This window comes from Etheostoma cragini, chromosome 16, assembly GCF_013103735.1.
Source record: "Etheostoma cragini isolate CJK2018 chromosome 16, CSU_Ecrag_1.0, whole genome shotgun sequence".
NCBI lineage: Eukaryota > Metazoa > Chordata > Actinopteri > Perciformes > Percidae > Etheostoma > Etheostoma cragini.
The window spans coordinates 21,804,098-21,822,438 of NC_048422.1; the positions used below are offsets into that span (position 1 = coordinate 21,804,098).

At 40.3% G+C, this 18,341-nt stretch overlaps 1 protein-coding gene across 3 annotated transcripts in view; it reads left to right on the plus strand.

Moving 5' to 3' along the window:
- ap3b1a (adaptor related protein complex 3 subunit beta 1a) overlaps positions 1-17,850 on the plus strand; it is a 61,608-nt gene extending 43,758 nt beyond the window's left edge. The window contains exons 23-28 of one of the 3 annotated variants that reach the window (XM_034896081.1): positions 826-1,054; positions 4,847-4,931; positions 5,565-5,662; positions 8,079-8,217; positions 16,718-16,874; positions 16,911-17,850. In XM_034896081.1, the coding sequence (XP_034751972.1) occupies positions 826-1,054; positions 4,847-4,931; positions 5,565-5,662; positions 8,079-8,217; positions 16,718-16,871 (705 nt within the window). In that variant the 3' untranslated portion in view covers positions 16,872-16,874; positions 16,911-17,850. Of the gene's footprint in view, positions 1-825; positions 1,055-4,846; positions 4,932-5,564; positions 5,663-8,078; positions 8,218-16,717; positions 16,875-16,910 lie in introns of those variants that run through there. The other 2 variants (XM_034896082.1, XM_034896083.1) reach the window with 2 other exon arrangements.
- The last annotated feature ends 491 nt before the right edge of the window (positions 17,851-18,341 follow it).

Genomic DNA, 18,341 nt, shown 5'->3' on the forward strand with positions numbered 1-18,341 from the left:
GCACGTGCCGCGTTGAAGATGATTTCACAGCAGTTTTAGTTGGCATCGCTACAGCTCGGAATCTCGTCCTCTTTGAGGGGGTACTATCCAGGGTGGAAAATGAAATAGAAAGGTAATGGTACCGAAGAAGCAAGTCGAGCACACCCGTACCATACAGTTGAAATTACGGCATTAGTAGCAAGATGTTATTAGGAGTAAGAATACACCACCACCGCATCCTTTCTTTTCTAGACCTCTCAAAGGTAATGCAATTTCCTGCCTCTGAAAAGGTAAAAGCCCCTTTTAAATAGGCCTGCGAGTGGCAGGTTTGGCCCATGCAGGCACTTGTGCTTCTATTCATTAGAGGTTGTTTTTATTCAGCCTGGTTTGACCGTGCGTCCGGCCCATTTCCATCTAACTGGGCTGATTGAGGACATTTCTTAAATGGGCTCCTCTTTACCCTACATAATTAATAAAGGGAGGGTTGGCAGGGAGTTATTGGCCAACCCTTGGGTTGGTGATGAAAAGACTGGAGTATTGTATTAATCTGTACTCTTGCGTGGATGCATTTGCACTGTAATGTACAAGGCGTCCCTGGATATCGTGTGGAGGAGAGCTTTAGACTTCTGGGAAATGTTCTGCATGCACAATGCTTTTCTCATCTTCATGGTCTGCTTTTGCGCTCAGGCTTTTGTTTCCAGCAGTGCTCAGTTCTTCTTAGATCAATCCAGTCCATGCTACATTTTCTTTCTCAGATAATCAAGAAGGGTTAGTGCAATGTAAAAAAAAACTACTTAGAATCAGTGCTTGCTGAGGTTTATTCCTATCTTTCCTATGTCCCTCTAGGTCACCACTCCATCTTTCGGCCCTGTGAAAACCTACGAGCTCCTTCACCACATGACAGGAAAAGGTCTGTCCGCCAAGTACCATTTTTCCAGGCAGCCCTGTTTGTACCAGCCCAATATGGTGGCCGTACAGGTCATACTGACCAACAGTTCAGACCACAGTCTGGATGAGATCCACATAGGAGACCGAAGTCCCGCGAGCCTGAACATCCACTGCTTTAACACCATCGGTGAGTACGAGTGCCACACATGTAAAATATTCCAGGTACACCAGATAAATCCAATATTGCTCATTAGTTTGTAACATTGCCAGAAGTGTGCTATCAAAATTAAAGGCTGACGATATTTAAATTTGTCTTATTGTCACCAAATCCCATGGAAAAAAATAAATAAATAAAAACCAACAATAAATGAATCCTTCTCTGTATCAATAGCTTGATGAATCTTCTTCCTCTGTGCCATAGAGCTCCATTGTTTAAAAACTGTTAAAAGCTCATCTGTGACCCACACCTGCACTGGCTGACGTGTTCCTTTATCAGCAGGAACACACGCAAACACTGTAGTTTATTTCGACTCAATCCCACATACCGTCCTGTAGGCCTGCACAATATTGGAAAAAATCTGACAATGCAGTATTTTTCCCCCCCGCGATATGATTAATAATAATAATTTTTAGAAGATGACAAATAGCTCTATTTGGAAATAATAAATCATTCTTGATTACCACTGTGATTTTGTAGGGGATTGCATCTACATAGACAGACCCCTTGTTTCTTAAGGCTCACTATATTAGCTTTAGCCTGGCTGGTAGCAGCTTTCTTCGGGGGGAAATGGCCGGGAGACGTTGTGATTATGTCACTTCCCATAACGATAACCTCCGTTGGACTAACGTCACATACACATGTTGCCTACATGGCTACCTGTCTTGAAGAGAAAGGGTCGGACAGTAATAATCATTTAAAAGGAGAACGGTGAAAGTTCAACAAACAAACAACAAATTATAAATTTTATAGATTTCTATTGTCATATCAAGCAGCACTCCTTCCAACTAACCTTTCTTACTCGTTGCAACAAAAATTTGAATTATAATAAGCATTATTTAAAGTATGATGTTAAATGTTTGATAATATATATTTTCTTGATTTATGTCTGTCATTAACTCTATGTAAATACAAAAACTTAGTACTTTAATTTCAAGGGGGTCTTCAGATTTATTTTTTTTTTTTTAATCATGTTCCGTTTTCCAATTCCCTAAGAAAGCCTGGCAGATTTTGCAGTGGCCTTAGAGCTTCTATGTAATCGATTTTATTCCCTTCTTTTTATTGTAATACTACTGACCTACGATTTTTTACTTTCTAAACTTGGCTGTCCTTACACACATGGGGGACAAGTATGTCAACAGCCTGAACTCAGTATTTGCAGATTTAAGATGTCATAGTTGTTGTTTCCCTTCTATAATGTCAAACAACCACGTTTATTACAATCTGTGCGAAATCTACCGTCCCTCCTATTTATTCATGATGGCTTTCTGGAATTCCTGCGGCTCTACCTATGCTATGATTGTTTTCTCAGACAGATATTAAATGATCTGTTTAAGCCTGTTTGCTATCAGCTCAGCAAATAGCCCTATCCCCTTCCCCCCAACCTGAAAACAGCCAATATTACTTCATCTAATCCCTGTTCATTAGTATCGATCAGGACAAACAAACATGCGCCATCTCCATATTTCTTGTCACACTGTTGAATGATTGCTACACTTGGGTTAATATAAGACTGAGAACTGTGCCCCCTGAAGATTTTCTTTTTCATGCACACACACAAACACACAGAAGAGGTGTGCAGTGGAGCACGTTAAAACTGTCAATTGCAGGAGATTGATTGGGCATCGAAGGAACTCAAGCAGCCAAACAGTGGCTAATGTGGATCGATTGAGCCTGGCTACTGTGAGCTGGTGGCTGGAGTTGGTTTGTATAAGTTGCAGAGGATGAATACAGACAAAGCTTTATGTAATGTTGTTTTGTGTGTATTCGTTAGGGGATAATACATGTAGAGATGATCTGATACCATTTTTTACTTCCCGATACCAATTCTGATACCTGAACTTGTGTATCTGCCGATACCGAGTACTGATACCAGTGTATTATATATTTTATTATGTTTTAACAGCTGTATACTACTAACCCTGGATTGATGTGATATGATTTCTATTTTTGTTCAGGTTAAACTTTTTGTGAAACATGAACAAACACAAACAATGAATGCCACAGAACTTTCTTTTTTTTTTTTTGTCCAGTTTGACAGTCAGATATAACAGAAAAAGAACACAAACTACTTTAATGTTGATTTTCATTCTTTTTCTTTATTACGTGGTTTTGGATTGGTGCTTAAACTTCAGTACTTTCCGATACCAGCGTTTTAGACCGCTGTATCTTTAAATACATGACAGTTTTTTTTATTTAGAACGAAATATTTTTACATTGCGTCTATTTTGCTCACTGCTACGTGAACGGTTGTTAAACCCTTAATTTAATAGTTTGGTTAGCCAAATGTATTTGGGTGAGAAATGGTACAAATGGTCAAATCTGAAATTGTTTGTGGAAAACATCGGTGCCATTAATGACACATTTTTAGTTTACAGTTTAGACAGTGTGTGGAGGTTTCTTTGCATCTTTTGACCTGCTTATCCCCCTCTGATGCACTTATAGATGTGCAAAGTATTTTTCTGTACTGAAAAAAACTTTACAAAAACAAACAAACAATAAATTGATGGGCCTCCTGCAGTAACTTTAAGGACCCCCCGGAGGCCCTGGACCCCCTGTTGAAGGTCTTTGGAGTACATGGTTATGATACGGTCAAAGCTATTGGATGAGCCCCAAGTTGTTAAATTATCCTTTAAAAGAATAGTTTCACAATTGGGAAAATAAACTTATTTTCTTTTGTACCAAGAATTACATGAGAAGATCGAGGCCTGTACAATAAATGTGAAGGTATAGCCAGCAGTGCATTAGCTTAGCAAATGGTCTGGGAGCAGGTGGTAACAGCTAGCCCGGCTCTGTCCAAATCAACATAATCGGCAGCTCATGAACATGGTATGCCTCTTAAATTGTTGATTTTCAAAAATCTTATATTGCATATTCCCTTTTGAAGACACCTTTTTCCTACACATATAGCCACTAAATTACTATTTGCAATCTGGCCCTCTGTTGAAGAACAAACATACATCAAAAAAAGAATAAATGTAACTTCACAGTTTGAGTAGAAATCCTACTTCAATGGTATTCCGAATAGCCCATTATATGGTTTATATTAACACAGACAACTTGGGAGAAGGATACAGAGATTGCGAAAAAGAATCTAGGTGGAACCAGAAATTATGGGTTGGAGTAGATGTGAAGGCAGGATTGGAAGTGAGTCCATGATGGCTCTGTTTTCAGGGGGTTTCCTCTGGAGTCTCTTCTCCGTCTGTGGAAAGAGTAAAAAAGTAAAATAGCCCTGCTCCACGGAGAGAGAAACATAGGCCGACTGGGGAGGCGTGGCGGATGTTTCTGCCTGTCTGTGTTAATCCCCCCCCCCCCCCTCTTTCAGCCCATTCAGCTGTCCAGACTCCCTCTTCAGCATTTTTTGGCTTAACTTAACTCTCTGTCTCGCTCACATTTTGCCCAATCTATCTGTCTCCCTCACCTCGTCTCTCTTGATGTTAATGCTCTCTTTGACAAGCCTGTTGTTTTGAAAATATACTAGTCCTTCATGTGTTTTTTTATCTCCCCGAGGCTAGAGGTGTGGAGGGGGGGGGATTAGTTTGAAGGATAGATTTCTCACACATGGTGGCCTTGCTTTGTGAAGTAGAAAACACAAGTGGTGTGGATGCCTGTCTGTTCCACTCTGCTGCTGCACTAACCCCCTTCCCTCCACTCTCCTCTACCTCCTCTCCCTTTGCCTTCATCCTTCCCCACATTGCACACTGTGCCCTTGTCACTCACTCCTCCTTTTTTCCCCTTGTCTTTCCTCCCCTCTTTTCTCAGAGCGGCTGGAGCCAGAGGCCTCGGTGACAGTTTCCATGGGTATTGACTTCAGCGACTCGACACAAGCAGCCAACTTCCAGTTGTGGTAAGACGACAACCTGACATGAGCTCATATCAGTCAGGCTTTTTTTTCTCAGACCTTCAGTTGTACATCTTTTTCACCACGCTTTTTCTCTTACTGCTCTCATCCTGTCTCCAGATATTTATCACCACCTTACATGTCTCTTTCCATGCGGTCATTTGCATCTTCTCTTAGCTTTTTCCTCTCTCATTTGTTCTTTGGTAATTCCCCTTTTCCTACCAGCTCTATGCCAGCACTCCCAGGTGTCACAGCAGCCACAATTGATCCAAGTTCACTAAGATAACAATTATTCCTCCAGTAATCAGCCCCAGCTCAAATCAACCTGCTGAATGCCATCGGCAGCGCTGATCAATAACCCTATCAGAAAATCTGTTCAGGATGGGGGAATCAATCTGGCCCAAAATGCATTCACAGAGCATGGTTTGAAAGGCAATCAGAAGAGAAACATTTAATACACAAACAAAGCATGAATACACACAAGTGCACAAAACACATACCACACGTCATCAACCATCTATTCAGACTAAGATGTATTTGAGAGAAGAATGGAACATTGTCCTAATTTACAAGATTAGTGCTATGTTTGACATCCTGTATATAAATAACTTTTCCTTTACTGATGTTTTCCTCCCTCAGCACCAAGGAGGACCAGTTCAGTGTGTCCATCCAGCCTGCTGTGGGAGAGCTCTTAATGCCCAGTACCATGACAGAACAGGACTTCATCAAGGAGCAAGGTGGGTTACATTTGCAAGTGTTTGTAAAATAAAATGTATTTGTTAGTAAGCTTAAATCACATCAATAATCATTAAATACAGAGTTAAATTGTTCTACTAATTCATATTTTTTGATTGAACACAAGAACTGTTGCTTTAACCATATATGTACATACTGTAAAATGTTGGTGAAAAATGACAGAAATATCAAGGGAGTAATTACAGAGTTGCTGTAGTGTGTGTTATTATTAATACTAAAGTAGAGTATGTTTTTGCTATTAACAATGGAAAAAATAGTTCATGACTGCTTGCTCCCAAATAAAAGAATGATCTTTCTTGTTGGCCAAAGTGACCGTATACGAAATTTCAAAAATTACCTTTTTTTTTTTTTGGTGAGCATTTTCAGCCTTTTTTTGACAGGACAGCTGAAAACATGAAAGGGAAGATAGAGGCAAGGGCCACAGGTTGGAGGTGACCCTGAGCTTGCTGCTTTGAGGAGTAAACCTCCATATCTGGGCACCCGTTCTACCAACTGAGCTATCCGGGCTCCCAGAAACCAGCATCTTATGATAATATGATTTAAACGATAAGGCTTGGGATATCCTATATTTTCAGCAAATCCTACAAAACCAAGCCACAGTGTTTTAATCCGTTTCTTAAAAGACAATCTTTAAAAAAAGCACAAATATATAGTGTTTGAGCCTGTACATATATCGGTATTTAAGATTTGGCATTATTGCAGAGCACGTGGGCACACAGACATTTGCAAACATTTGGCTGGCAATACATCATCGTGAAAGTTTAATAAGCAGTCTTATGCCATCTGTAACCAAACAAGAGACAATAAGTGAAATATATAATATCACCAGGCTTTTAAAGGTGATTTAATTGTTGAGAATTAAGTTGCAACCATCTAAATACACTTTACAGGCCTAAATAACCACCTACAACGTTGTAGGTCGTAGTGATAAAGGTTGGCGTTTAAGTCATAAAATTAGTCTCCCCCATGTAGTATTCATCAATTATATTTATAAAGTGAAATAAAATCCTCCTAGCCTGCTGCTAATAAACTTTTCTTCACCTTTGTCATTATGCAAAATTCTTGCCTCTAATGAAGCACTTAATGGTATTTCCTGCACAAACACACAAAGCACAACACACCTGTAGAGCTACATAGTGTGGCAGCTATTGAGAGCTGAGAGTATACTCATATGTGTGCTCTTAAGTGCCTGCTTAATGCTGCATCCGCCTTAATTAATCGACATTCACTGTGTTTGAGATCTGCTGAATACACCTTGCACTCAGACACAAAACAGAGTGGAACAACTGACTTTGCTGGACCCTTTTCTCTCTAGCAAATTGCAGCTTTATTCCAATTAAGTGAAGTTAATTCTTTCAGTTTCCAGGTTTTTCATTATATTTGCCTCTTGTAACTTGTGCATATTTATCTCCATTCTTTCTCTCAAATCCTTGCTCATTACTAGGTGCACGTGAACTGGCCCTTTGCCTACAATTGAGGCTTTTTTTTTTTTTTTAACTCCCTTTTATATGATTGAAGAAGGTGCGCATCCCCCATTTTAGTTACCATCTAAATCTATTTTATCTTATTGTTTCATCACTTTCCTCCCTGAAACCAGATCCCAAAATACATTGTATACAGCAACTTAATGAACATTTTTTTTACAACACTTGACTGTGGAATTGTATTTATGGTTGTAAAGACCCAACTTAAAATAATACATCCATTAGACCCAATTACAATGGAACGCCTGTTTCCTGTACACCCATTTTAACGATGCTGAGCAAACGGGGACGAAGAACAACTGGATGTACTCTCATCTCATTCATCTAAAATGCATGTTTGAGGCTTTCATATGTCAACACTTTCACTATCGTTAGGTTGGATTTCCCTTTCGGGCTACCAACTAAAGAAATTGACACCAGCCTAACTAGCAGTCAGCCGACCAGCGGTGAGATGTTGCTGTTTGTAACGATAGATTTGGTTTATCAAAGACTCTAGCAAAGCAACACAGTACAGCAAATAAGCACAGCAGAAGAGTTAGATAGATCACATCGCCATGTTTAACTATATACAGTGGCTTGAGAAAGTTTACACACCCCTACTGAAGTTGTTTAAAAAATCCTCTTTTTAATCAACTCTAGCATGGGTGTGTAAACTTTTTCAAGTCAATGTATTTTTTTAAATTTACAGTTACAGCTTAAAATGACAACAGAAATAAACAACAGATTTCACATATCTCCACTATTCAAATCAAGTAATTGGCCTACCTGTAAGTGAGATGTCTGTAAATGTAGCAGTTATATATTTAGTCCAAGATTAAACTGGACGGATACATTTCCTTTACAGTAGTACTAGAATTGAGCTTCTGTTTGTGGGGGTCCTTGTTTGATTGCTAAACATTTTTCATCCTCCCAGGTAAGCTCCTGGGCATGAATGAGACCTCGGCAACCATCACCATGGCAACAGCAAACACCTCCAGCCAGGCCATCAGCAAGCATGTCCTGTGCGCGGCCAATGTAGGAGTGGTCTCATCCAGCGAAAACAACTTCCACAGGTAAACTGTCCATGAATGTGCATCTTTCACCTCACCATCATAATCCAGTTCTTCCTTTTCACACACTGTATTTTAGTTTTACTGTTTTTATCTTCAAATAATTAATCCCGATATTTTATTGCATGTAGGATACTCATATGCAGCCTGATTTTACATAGATAAATGTAAATCGTTGTTTTTTTCCTCTTGATTAGAAACATTTTAATGTCTTCCATCGTTAATCCAAACCAGCCAGCGTCTATGAGACCTGTGACAAAGCATCTCACAGTAAATGAAAAGTTTTGTTTTATGTTGAGTAAAAAAAAAAAAAAGAAAAGAGAAAAAATTTAATTCCCAGATACTGATATCTGTATCCAGTTTTAGTCCGGCACTATTTACTATTTCGCTTTATAAGCCTTGCCCAGTTGTATGGCTTCAAAACAGCTTTTGAAAGTGAAGACACAGTACCTGCTAGGCTTTATTGTCTTGATTGTCCCTCTACTGTGTCAGCAGCCCTTTGAGATTTGACCAGACCCGATCCATAAATATCAACGATCATACAAATTTTTAAAAGAATAGTTTGACATTTTGGAAATATGCTTACTCGCATTCTTGTCAAAAGTTAGATGAGAGGATTGATACCACTCTCACTCTCTGTTTATTAAATACAAAACTTCAGCCAGCCAGGGGCGATTCAAGGATTTTTTAAAGTTGGGTGGCACAGGGGGGGGGACCAATAATAACAGAAAAATAATAATAAAGACAAGACACAGTAGGAATAAGCTAGCCTGGCTCTGTCTACTGGTAACAAAATCCACCTACCGGCACTAAAGTCATTCTCATTAAGGAACACATATCTCTTTTGTTTAATCTTTAAAAAAATTTAAAACAGAGTGCTTTAATGAGTGCTTCACCAGTTGACAGTTAACAGATTTAACATAACTGCCCCAGATCTACAAAGTCAGTACAGACTCACTCGGATCCTGTTTCAGTGCAGTTCAGGCTTAAGACGAGAAAGAAAAAAGAGGTTTTGGATGTGTGGTGTAGTGTGACATTAGCATCAAGCCTTAGGCTTCTGTGAAGCTATAATCTTTGTATTAAAGCTCACATAAAGACATTGTTGATTCCAGTACTTTGGGATTATTCAGTGTGGGAAGTTATACATTGAATATAACCTTTTTACTGAACCTATTGAGTTCCATTGAGATCTCAATTTAATTTCAACGGAGATTGTGAAGTGACAGTGAGTACTGTAACATAAAACAAGCTACTGAGGAACAACTTTACACATTTGTATGGTAAGACATGATGTGGAATGCAGAAATATAAATAAAATAAATGCTACCAATAAGTGAAGAAAAAATTGTGCATTTAAAAAGATTGCGATTTAAACATGTTCCTAAAATGCCCCAAGTGGATAGAAACATCCACTGAATATTTTGACTGCAGAGATACATGGCTGAATAGCTTTTACCACTCAGACATATTTTACCCAACAGTAATTTGATCATTGTGAAGCTAGCAAGAAGAAACACACGTTTCTTCATATCAGTAAAATATCAAATACATAACCAGAATCTTACCTTGAAACTATTTTGTGAGTCTCATACAACTTCATATCCGGAATAGGATTGTTGTTTTATGAGAGCGGGGAAATGAATGTGCCCGTTATAGTTGTGTTTTTATGTGGAGTTTTGTTTAAACAGCGTGCATGCAGGTATTATAGAGTGAAATTGTCTGTGTGTCCCCCAGCAGCCTCACACAGACATGCCAGGGGAATGCCCTGAGAAGCCCAGCTGTGTAATTGGTGTACACAGAGTGTGCTAATGAGCTTCCTCCTCTGTCACGCACACCCGAACACCTGATAGATAATTACACCTCCCTCTCTCCCTCTGTTTCCTGCTCTGTCTCTCTTTCACTTCATCTCTGCACTCCCATCTGTGTCTCCTTCCACACCGCTGGCTCTCTTTCACTTCCTCTTTGTCTTTCACTCCATCCCTCTGCACCATGCTCTGTCCTCCCTCTGCTTGTCTCTGTGTGTCCCTGTTTTTAATACCTCGCTCTGTGCAGACAGACACTCGGTCTCTTCATCTTTGAATGATATTGTGTTGGAGATTTTTTTTTTTTTTATAGAAATAGAGGAAACATGTTGACAATGGGGGTAAGTAAGGGACAGTGAGGTAGTCACAGTGAAAGAATAAGTAGGAGACAGTTGCACAAGGGCACAGAGAGCTGAAAGAGTGAGTGGAAATCAATGTTAGCCAGTGGGAGAGGCCTGCATCCAATAAGCCCATATTTCATTCAGAATAACCAATAGCTCAAATGACTCCATGCTATCAATCTCGCTCCTGCTTCTGTGACAGCAAAAACGGAAGACAGTCTCCCAAGGTTGCCCAGTAGTCTTATAATAATGAAGACCCTCTCTTCCATGTTGTCAGCTGGTGATGACCGGCTCTTCCATGCTGTCCTTAGGAGGTCTGTTTCTTGGAGATGATGGAGTTCCTTGCTGAAATAAATCCTCAGTCCTTGTCTGCTCAAACGTGACAGGCAGGTTTGACAGCTTTGTCATTGAGAAGTTGTCGCAAAGAACTTTAAATCTGTCTATTTATGGTTTTGATTTGGTATCAGTGACTGCACATGTTCAAATAATGGACTGATTGAATGTTTGTTTTGTTGATTAGAGCTGTAACAATGATTAAATTGACCTAAAGTTAATCTGCAACAATGAATGAATTATTTTAGTAATTTAAAAAGCCACAAAACCCAGTGGTTTAATCTTCTCATATACCTATGTTCTGGTGTTCTTACTTTTCTATGACTGAATATCTTTGGGTTTTGGACTATTGGGCAGATGAAACAGGCTTTGAATGGCGGGCATTTTTCACTGGCTGCTGATATTCTATAAACTATAAATGGAGAACATAATTGTTAGAGCAATCAGTAATAAATGTATGAATAGTTGCAGCCCTAGTTATAATTGCTCTTTTAAGTAGTCAACTCATTGCTGGAGCATTTTGTTAAAGGCGCTCTAAGCAATGTTGGGTGACGTTACCTCTTGCTGACGAAGTATTTTCAAACAATACAGGGAAAAAATGTTGTTCCCTAAAAAATGCGTGACATCGCTTAGAGCACCTTTGATCGGTCACCCAGGTTTTGTTTTATTTGCAACTCGCTTCCTTTTCCAAATGTTTCATAACTTGTGAAAACCAAGAAAATGTAGCGTGGATCAGCTGTACTTAGTTTACTCCATGGCTTTTCCACACAGTTTCCTCTCTCCACAACCCAACTTTGAGACAATCTTGGAGAACATGAGTAGTGTGATAAAAAGGGCTTCAACCATTGAACTTCAACTAACAGCGGCGGCTGTGGCTCAGGGGTAGAGCGATTGCCTGCCAATCGAAAGGTTGGTGGTACAGTTCCATGTCGAAGTGTCCTTGGGCAAGACACTGAACCCTGAGTTGCCCTCAATGCTGCGCCATCGGAGTGTAAATATCTGATGAGCAGGTGGTACCTTGTACGGCAGCCTCGGGCACAGTGGGTGAATGTTTGGGAATGGTTCCTGTACTATGTAAAAGCGCTTTGAGTAGTTCAGACTAGAAATCCGCTATCTAAGAACAATCCATTTACATTTACTATCAATTATTTTCATTATTGATTAATCTGCTTATATTTTACAACTGATACCAGAAAACTTAAAATAAATATATAAAGCCCATCACAAGTTCCCAAAGTCTACAACACTCCCAAACCCCAAAATATTAAATTTACAATCATACAATACACAGAAGAGCAACAAAAACCTTAGATTTGAAGGGGGGGACCAGATAATATGTGGCCCTTTTGCTTGATAAGTGACTGCAACAATGAATAATTGTTGATTGAATTTCCGCCAGTCTACTTATGGTTTCAGCCCTGGTCATTTTAATCATGGTTTAATACTATGAGTAACACGCACACACAGAGCAGAGGGATCGATCACTCTGATCGGATACACCCACTGAGAGCTTATTGTGTAGGTCACTTGGCATTAAATGTGACGCGTGAGGTGACCTCCATCCAGGACCCTTCTTTTTCTCCTCTGATCTCCCCAGAGAAAGGATTCTCTAATCCGGGTAGGATCGCACAAAGTCTCTTCTCTAGGAGGAGTAATAGTTTGGCTTTAATGTAGAAATAATGGATGCAACATCAATCCTAAGACATTTGGCAACACATATTGTGTGCCCTTTCAACTGACCTCAGGCACTTTGCATGATAGATTGCAGTATTGGAGTTAACACAGGTTTTGGTTAACAGGGCAACAGCCAGCCTGCCTTTCTTCCTCTGTACCTCTGCATCCCTGCATTCCTCTTGTTTATCAGCAGGGTGCAGCACTGCTTTTCTCAAACCGCCATCGAGGCCGAGCAGAGCGGGATGCCACTGAAACACAGAAATTGATTGCTAGAAAGGAGGATGGCAATAAATCAAGCGGGAAAGCAAATGTAGAAAACGCTGTTCTTGTTTATGTCTAAACAGGCGGAATAGATTAAATGTGCTCTATTTTTCAGTCCGTTTGAAAGCAAATTTGATCGAATTTTGCATGCATTGCCAATCGCTCTGGTTAGAGCCTAATTTAAAAAAAAAAAAAAAAATGAAGCCCTTGATTTATAAGCTGTGCTTTCTCTTTACTTTACACTTTGATATAATTAAATGATGTTTCTCGGAACACAGAATTTTCTTTTCTTTTTTTCCGTAAAGTTGAATTCTTGCTCCTATTTAAAATTTAATTGAATATCATTTATAACCCGACTAATCAAATGTCTGGTCTCTTTAATATAAATCACTTCAGCACACATATGGCTTATGATCTATGTTCAGATGATACTAAGAGTGTAATGTAACTGTTGTAATGTGGTGGTTAATAGACCACTATGATGATGCAACATGCGGTCCCATTTACATGTTTAATGCAGTTGTAGCATACATTTTCCTTACTTCCTCATGGATTAAATGTTTGTCTCCTCTTCCCATCTTGTTTCCCATCAGCCTCTGTAGTCTGTTTGTCCTCTCCTTCCTTTCACGTCTGTCTGCCTCTCTGCCCTTCGAGTGCAGAGCTGCAGTTTGTCCGTATGGCCGAGCTCTGGAGATGTGTTGAGGGTTCCTGATACTAATTGGAGCTAATAGCTCTGGCCATCTGCCTGGTCTGAGTCTGCTCACATGTGTTCGGCTCTGGTCTGGCCTCACTGACCACTCAGTTGAAGGACAATACTCCACTTGTCCACCTGGCCAAACACTAGGATGGAACAATAATATCCCGCCGCAGCCTTCACACAATTGGCCTCAACTTTTCTGAGTTTGTATTTTAGAGAAAACGTCATGCACAGACCTGTTTATTTTTTTATTTTTTTAACCTGACAAGCTTGTTACCAGAGAGTCAAAGCTGGTCGAATGTTTATTTAAGACGCAGGGGGCTTGTGTACTCGCTGTGGGTTAAGTCCTTCATTCTTGGTTGCAGAATGCTCTGCGTCCTTTCCCGTGTCTTCTCTGCGTACGGGTGAATGCAAAGGTGAAGCCCACTTTGTGTTTGCAGTTGCAGGGTGGAGGAGAGGCAGATGGCACACGGCACACACAGGCTCTCTGCACTGAGGAGAATCACAGATAATTGGAGAGTGATGCTTAGCTGCAGCCCTGCCGATCGATGCCAATCCGCCTGCTCTAAGTCCAGGGGTTATGCTTTGCTTTTCTTTCCATACACTGCAATTAATCCAGTGTTTAGCCCAGTATGTGAAGAGTGCAGAAGAATACCAATGACCCGTTTAGGCCCTCTTGTCCTTAATCTTACCCTTCTAGTCCCTAAAAAATGCACTGATGTTGTGTTAGATGTGTTGTAGATCTGGTCTTTGCACCTGAGATGCACACGTCCACAAACAGCAAAGTGAAAATATTCAAAGCAAATAAGGTTGGAAATCAGACACAATCAAAACACGCTCTTGTTTCTTTCACTGGCTCTTATTGCAACACACAAACAAAGGCCCACAGCAGCGTCTCCTGAGACAAAATGAAAGCAGCCTCGGGGTAGTGTTAACTGGCTGAGTAAATGATAGATTTATATCCTAAATCCATTAGCAAAGCCACAGGGACCACATAGACACCTTAAGCTGCTGACAGGGGGGCAAAGAGAGAGGCTGAAGGGAACCGGATGTTCCCATGTATGTTTGCTGTACCTGTTTTCATGATTGTGTGTTGAATGGAAACAAAAAGACATTATTTGTTGTTGTTGCATAAAGAGGATTATTTGGGTTGTTTTTAAAGGTTGGAATGGATTATGACAGAGCACACATCTTGAATTCCCATAATTAGTCATTTGGATTGATATTACAACCCCTGAATTATTTAAAGAAGCAAAGAGGTTGGTGTTTTTGGAGAGAAATTAATCCTCTACTTGAATGGCTTGTGTTTCCTGCTGAAGTGGCTAATATTTTAATTAAGCCTGAGGAGCACTCTCTCTCCTCCCTGAGAGCTCCCTGATAAACTCCCTCTCCTCTGTTGATGGTAATTTAGCAGCTCCCCAGAGACACACCCAGACACACTACGTTTGTGAGCCAGCGCCGTTTCATTGTGTATGCATGTGTCCCGTCCCCCCCGTCTTTAACGTGGGCGTGCTAATTGGTGGACGTGCTAGCTGCTCCTGCCGTGCAGCATGCCGCTATGTGACAGCGCCTGTCCACAGGCCGTTCTGTGGGGGCTCTTCACAGGCTTTAGTCAAGCCTTAGTGGGGCTCTTTGTAGGCTGTTTGTCAGGCCTAAGCGGGCTGCCACGGGGGGTCTTTGTTGCAGGGATGTAGTGCTAAATGGAGGCAGATGGCTGGGTGTTAGCCACGTGAGGTTCAGCGATGCAGAGGGCCTGAGGGGAGCGGGAGAGGGGGCTCTGCTCTGTCGCCCTCAAAGAGGGTCACTCTGGGTCATAGCCCCTGTCTGCCTCTTGTTAGCGCTCTCAATGGGGACCATGTGTGGCCAGGTTTGCCCCCAGTCTACAGGGACTGTATCCTAGGAAACGGTGGACCAAGAATTCTCCCGATGGTCCAGAGGGAGCCGGTGGGACGGGGCATCCCCCATACCGGTCTAGAGGCTCCCACACACTCATAGACACCCAGAGTCCATAAAAACAGGCTGAGTTCTGTTTGACTGGCATGAAGGGCGTGTCTCACCCCTAATGGCTCTTTAGTCAGCTAGGATAATGGACTGTCTGTTACTCTGCTCTCTATATTTCTTGTTACATCGTACCTTCTTTGTTTCACTCATTCATTTAGAGTATTTACAAGGTGTTGGTGTTGGAGACTTTTCTAACGTGACGATTTACAGGTTTAGGAGAGAAATGGGAGTTAAGGGTGTCAGCTGGGCGACACATTTTCTCTCATTTCGTTAGTGCCTGATGCTTGTTCTATACAGTATGTTAGCTTCACATCGTTCATTGATAGAGATTAAGCACTGCATTACATTTTAATTTCATAAACGTCATATACTCTATAACAAGAATACAAATATAACAATAGCCATGTATAATATAAGTAATCAGTATGCTTAGTTCAGTGTGCAAATTGGTTTCATTCTAGAACAAACTTTGTGTTTTTTCCAGTTATAAAAATGCATATCTTTGTTGTTTTTTCAAAAGCAACACCAACTACTGCCAACATACTGCCAAGTAATGGTTAAATTGTTAAAGTTTTCAACAAATGTTTTTAAAAAATTTTGAAAACCTCTTAGCTTACTTCAACCAGGGTGATGGAAATGCAAGTGTTTTATTTATTTTTGCAGATATTAAAAAGATTCACGTAAGATTTAAGGCTGGACAATATGGCCAAAGTCTTCTATCCGGATACCAATAGTTTCATAGCTTGATAATAATTTTTTTCTGGATATTGCATTGTTGATATGTAGAAAATCAAATATCACAATATTTTTCACCAAATACATTTATGTTGATATTGCGGCGATATTGTTGGGTTCACTATTGGTGCTTTCACAAAATATCTACACAATGAGAGTTTAGATAAATAATCATCAGTAATGTGGCTATACTGACTAAGTGGGTAAAGTTAAATAATAGAACAGTTATAACAGTCTGTTTAGTTCAGAAAATGACATCACTTTGCTGCGATGCAGCCTTTAGAACCAGGAAAAGACTACACTTATGTCACGATTTTACGATAACCAAAATGTAAGACGAGATTTGGCTTCATATATCGATGTTGATATAATATTTATATATTGCTCAGCCCTGATATAGGATTTGTTTTTTGGTAATTTAATAAATACATAATCTATATGAAATTGTAAACCCTGTTTATATGTACTGGTACTCCTGTGTGTGTGCAAAATTAAATACTTGCCATCGGTCATACAGCGTATTCATCTGGTTGGCTTTTCAGCTTGGAAACGAGAATGAGGAAAACAACAAAACACCAACAACACATGTTTCATAGTGGATTAGTGAAGCTGACCCAGACTTTATGTATTTATTTATCTATTTATTTTCTCACCTGCAGGTTTGCCGGGCAGACAGTCAGCAGCGGGGCCCTGGTCTTGGTGTCACTGGAGCTGAAGGAGTCCTCCACTGCCCTGCTTACTATAAACACAGAGAAGAGCGTCATGGCGTCCATGTTGCTCCGAGACCTCAAACAATCCCTTGCCCAGGCGTAGGGTCACCCCCCCCCCCCCCCCCCCCCCCCCCCCCCCCCCCCCCCCCCCCCCCCTCCTTCTCCCTACTCCCCTTTACTAAAGGTAAAGAAGAACAGCACTTCAGTAAAGAATTCATGTATTTTATTTCTGTGGTTTGGGACAATTCAAGCAGTACTTGCAAACACATGGCACTTAGATCCTGAATACAGAAGCCGAACAAATAGAGCTTGAACTTGTGTTACTCACAGAGAAAGAACTGGAAACAGTGGAAGAAGGAAGGAAGAGCTTGTCCCTGTTTTATGGTCTGTTTTTTTGTGAAAAGGATTGTCCTGAATTGCAAGAATAACTTTGTGAAGGTCTTGAATAAAGTGATGATCCTCTTTTTTTAACACACAGAAGGCATCATTGACGTGAAAGTGAGCTTTAGCCTTACCTTGTCTGTTATGAGTCACTCCTCAACATGACACTACTCCATCCAGTCATGTCAAACCAACTGGTCATTGACCTCGGTGGTGACTGTTTAAATTGCATGCAATTTATGGATCTGATAAAGTATTATGTACAAACAGCTGAACATTCATTTTGGGGGGACAAGTATAATGCTGCCTCACTCACAGTGCGACAGGCCAATTTGTCTGTTTAATGTTTACACTGATTGAGATACTCCACTAAAGCATTCATCTCCGAGCCAAGCAACCCTGTGTTTGCATTGATTGGAATTTGTTCTTTAGTGCCAAGAAAAAGAGAAAAGGAAGATTCCTCCAGGCTGTTTGGACTCATCTAAACACACTCATTATAATATAAACCTTTGCTAGCCGCTGGAACTACAAACTAGCCTCTGTCCCTGATGTAGTGTTACATTCCAGTCTTTACACTGCCCCCAAATCACATTTGTGCCTACTACGTGAAAGTGTAATTTAGATATGTTAGCCTTCAATCAACAAGGTCTTTTTATTTGTATGGCTTTTGCTGAACAATAAAAGGTGAATTTATTAAAACACTAAACGTTTTATTTGTTTGTCTTGCTAGTAATGACGCTCCTCAGTTTGATTTAGACCACGTTACCCGACGGCGTCTATGCAACGTCTCTGTGCTTTGATTTATGGTTGTTCAGATGAACGTGGCTGGAGCACAAAATTGTTAATGATGAGTTCTGCTAATCGGCAGGCTGAGGCGCCAACCATGTACTCATGACATCAGGATTTTAAAGAGTCTGTCACTCCACCTGCTGACATATGTTCTTCTTCTTATTCTCCTCTCATGTTTCCATCCACTGTGTTGTATCCTATAAACCAGGAGTAGAAGAGCAGTGAGTCTGGACCACAGCAAATGAGTCATCAATCCCAAAGTTTACATCAAAATGTTTCTGAGTATTCACAAATCTACTGTAGTAAGTACAACGCTAACACAAATCCTAATAAATATGATCTTGTGACATAGAAAACTGACACTCCATTTAATAACACAAGTAAATGTAAAAAAGTCTGTATA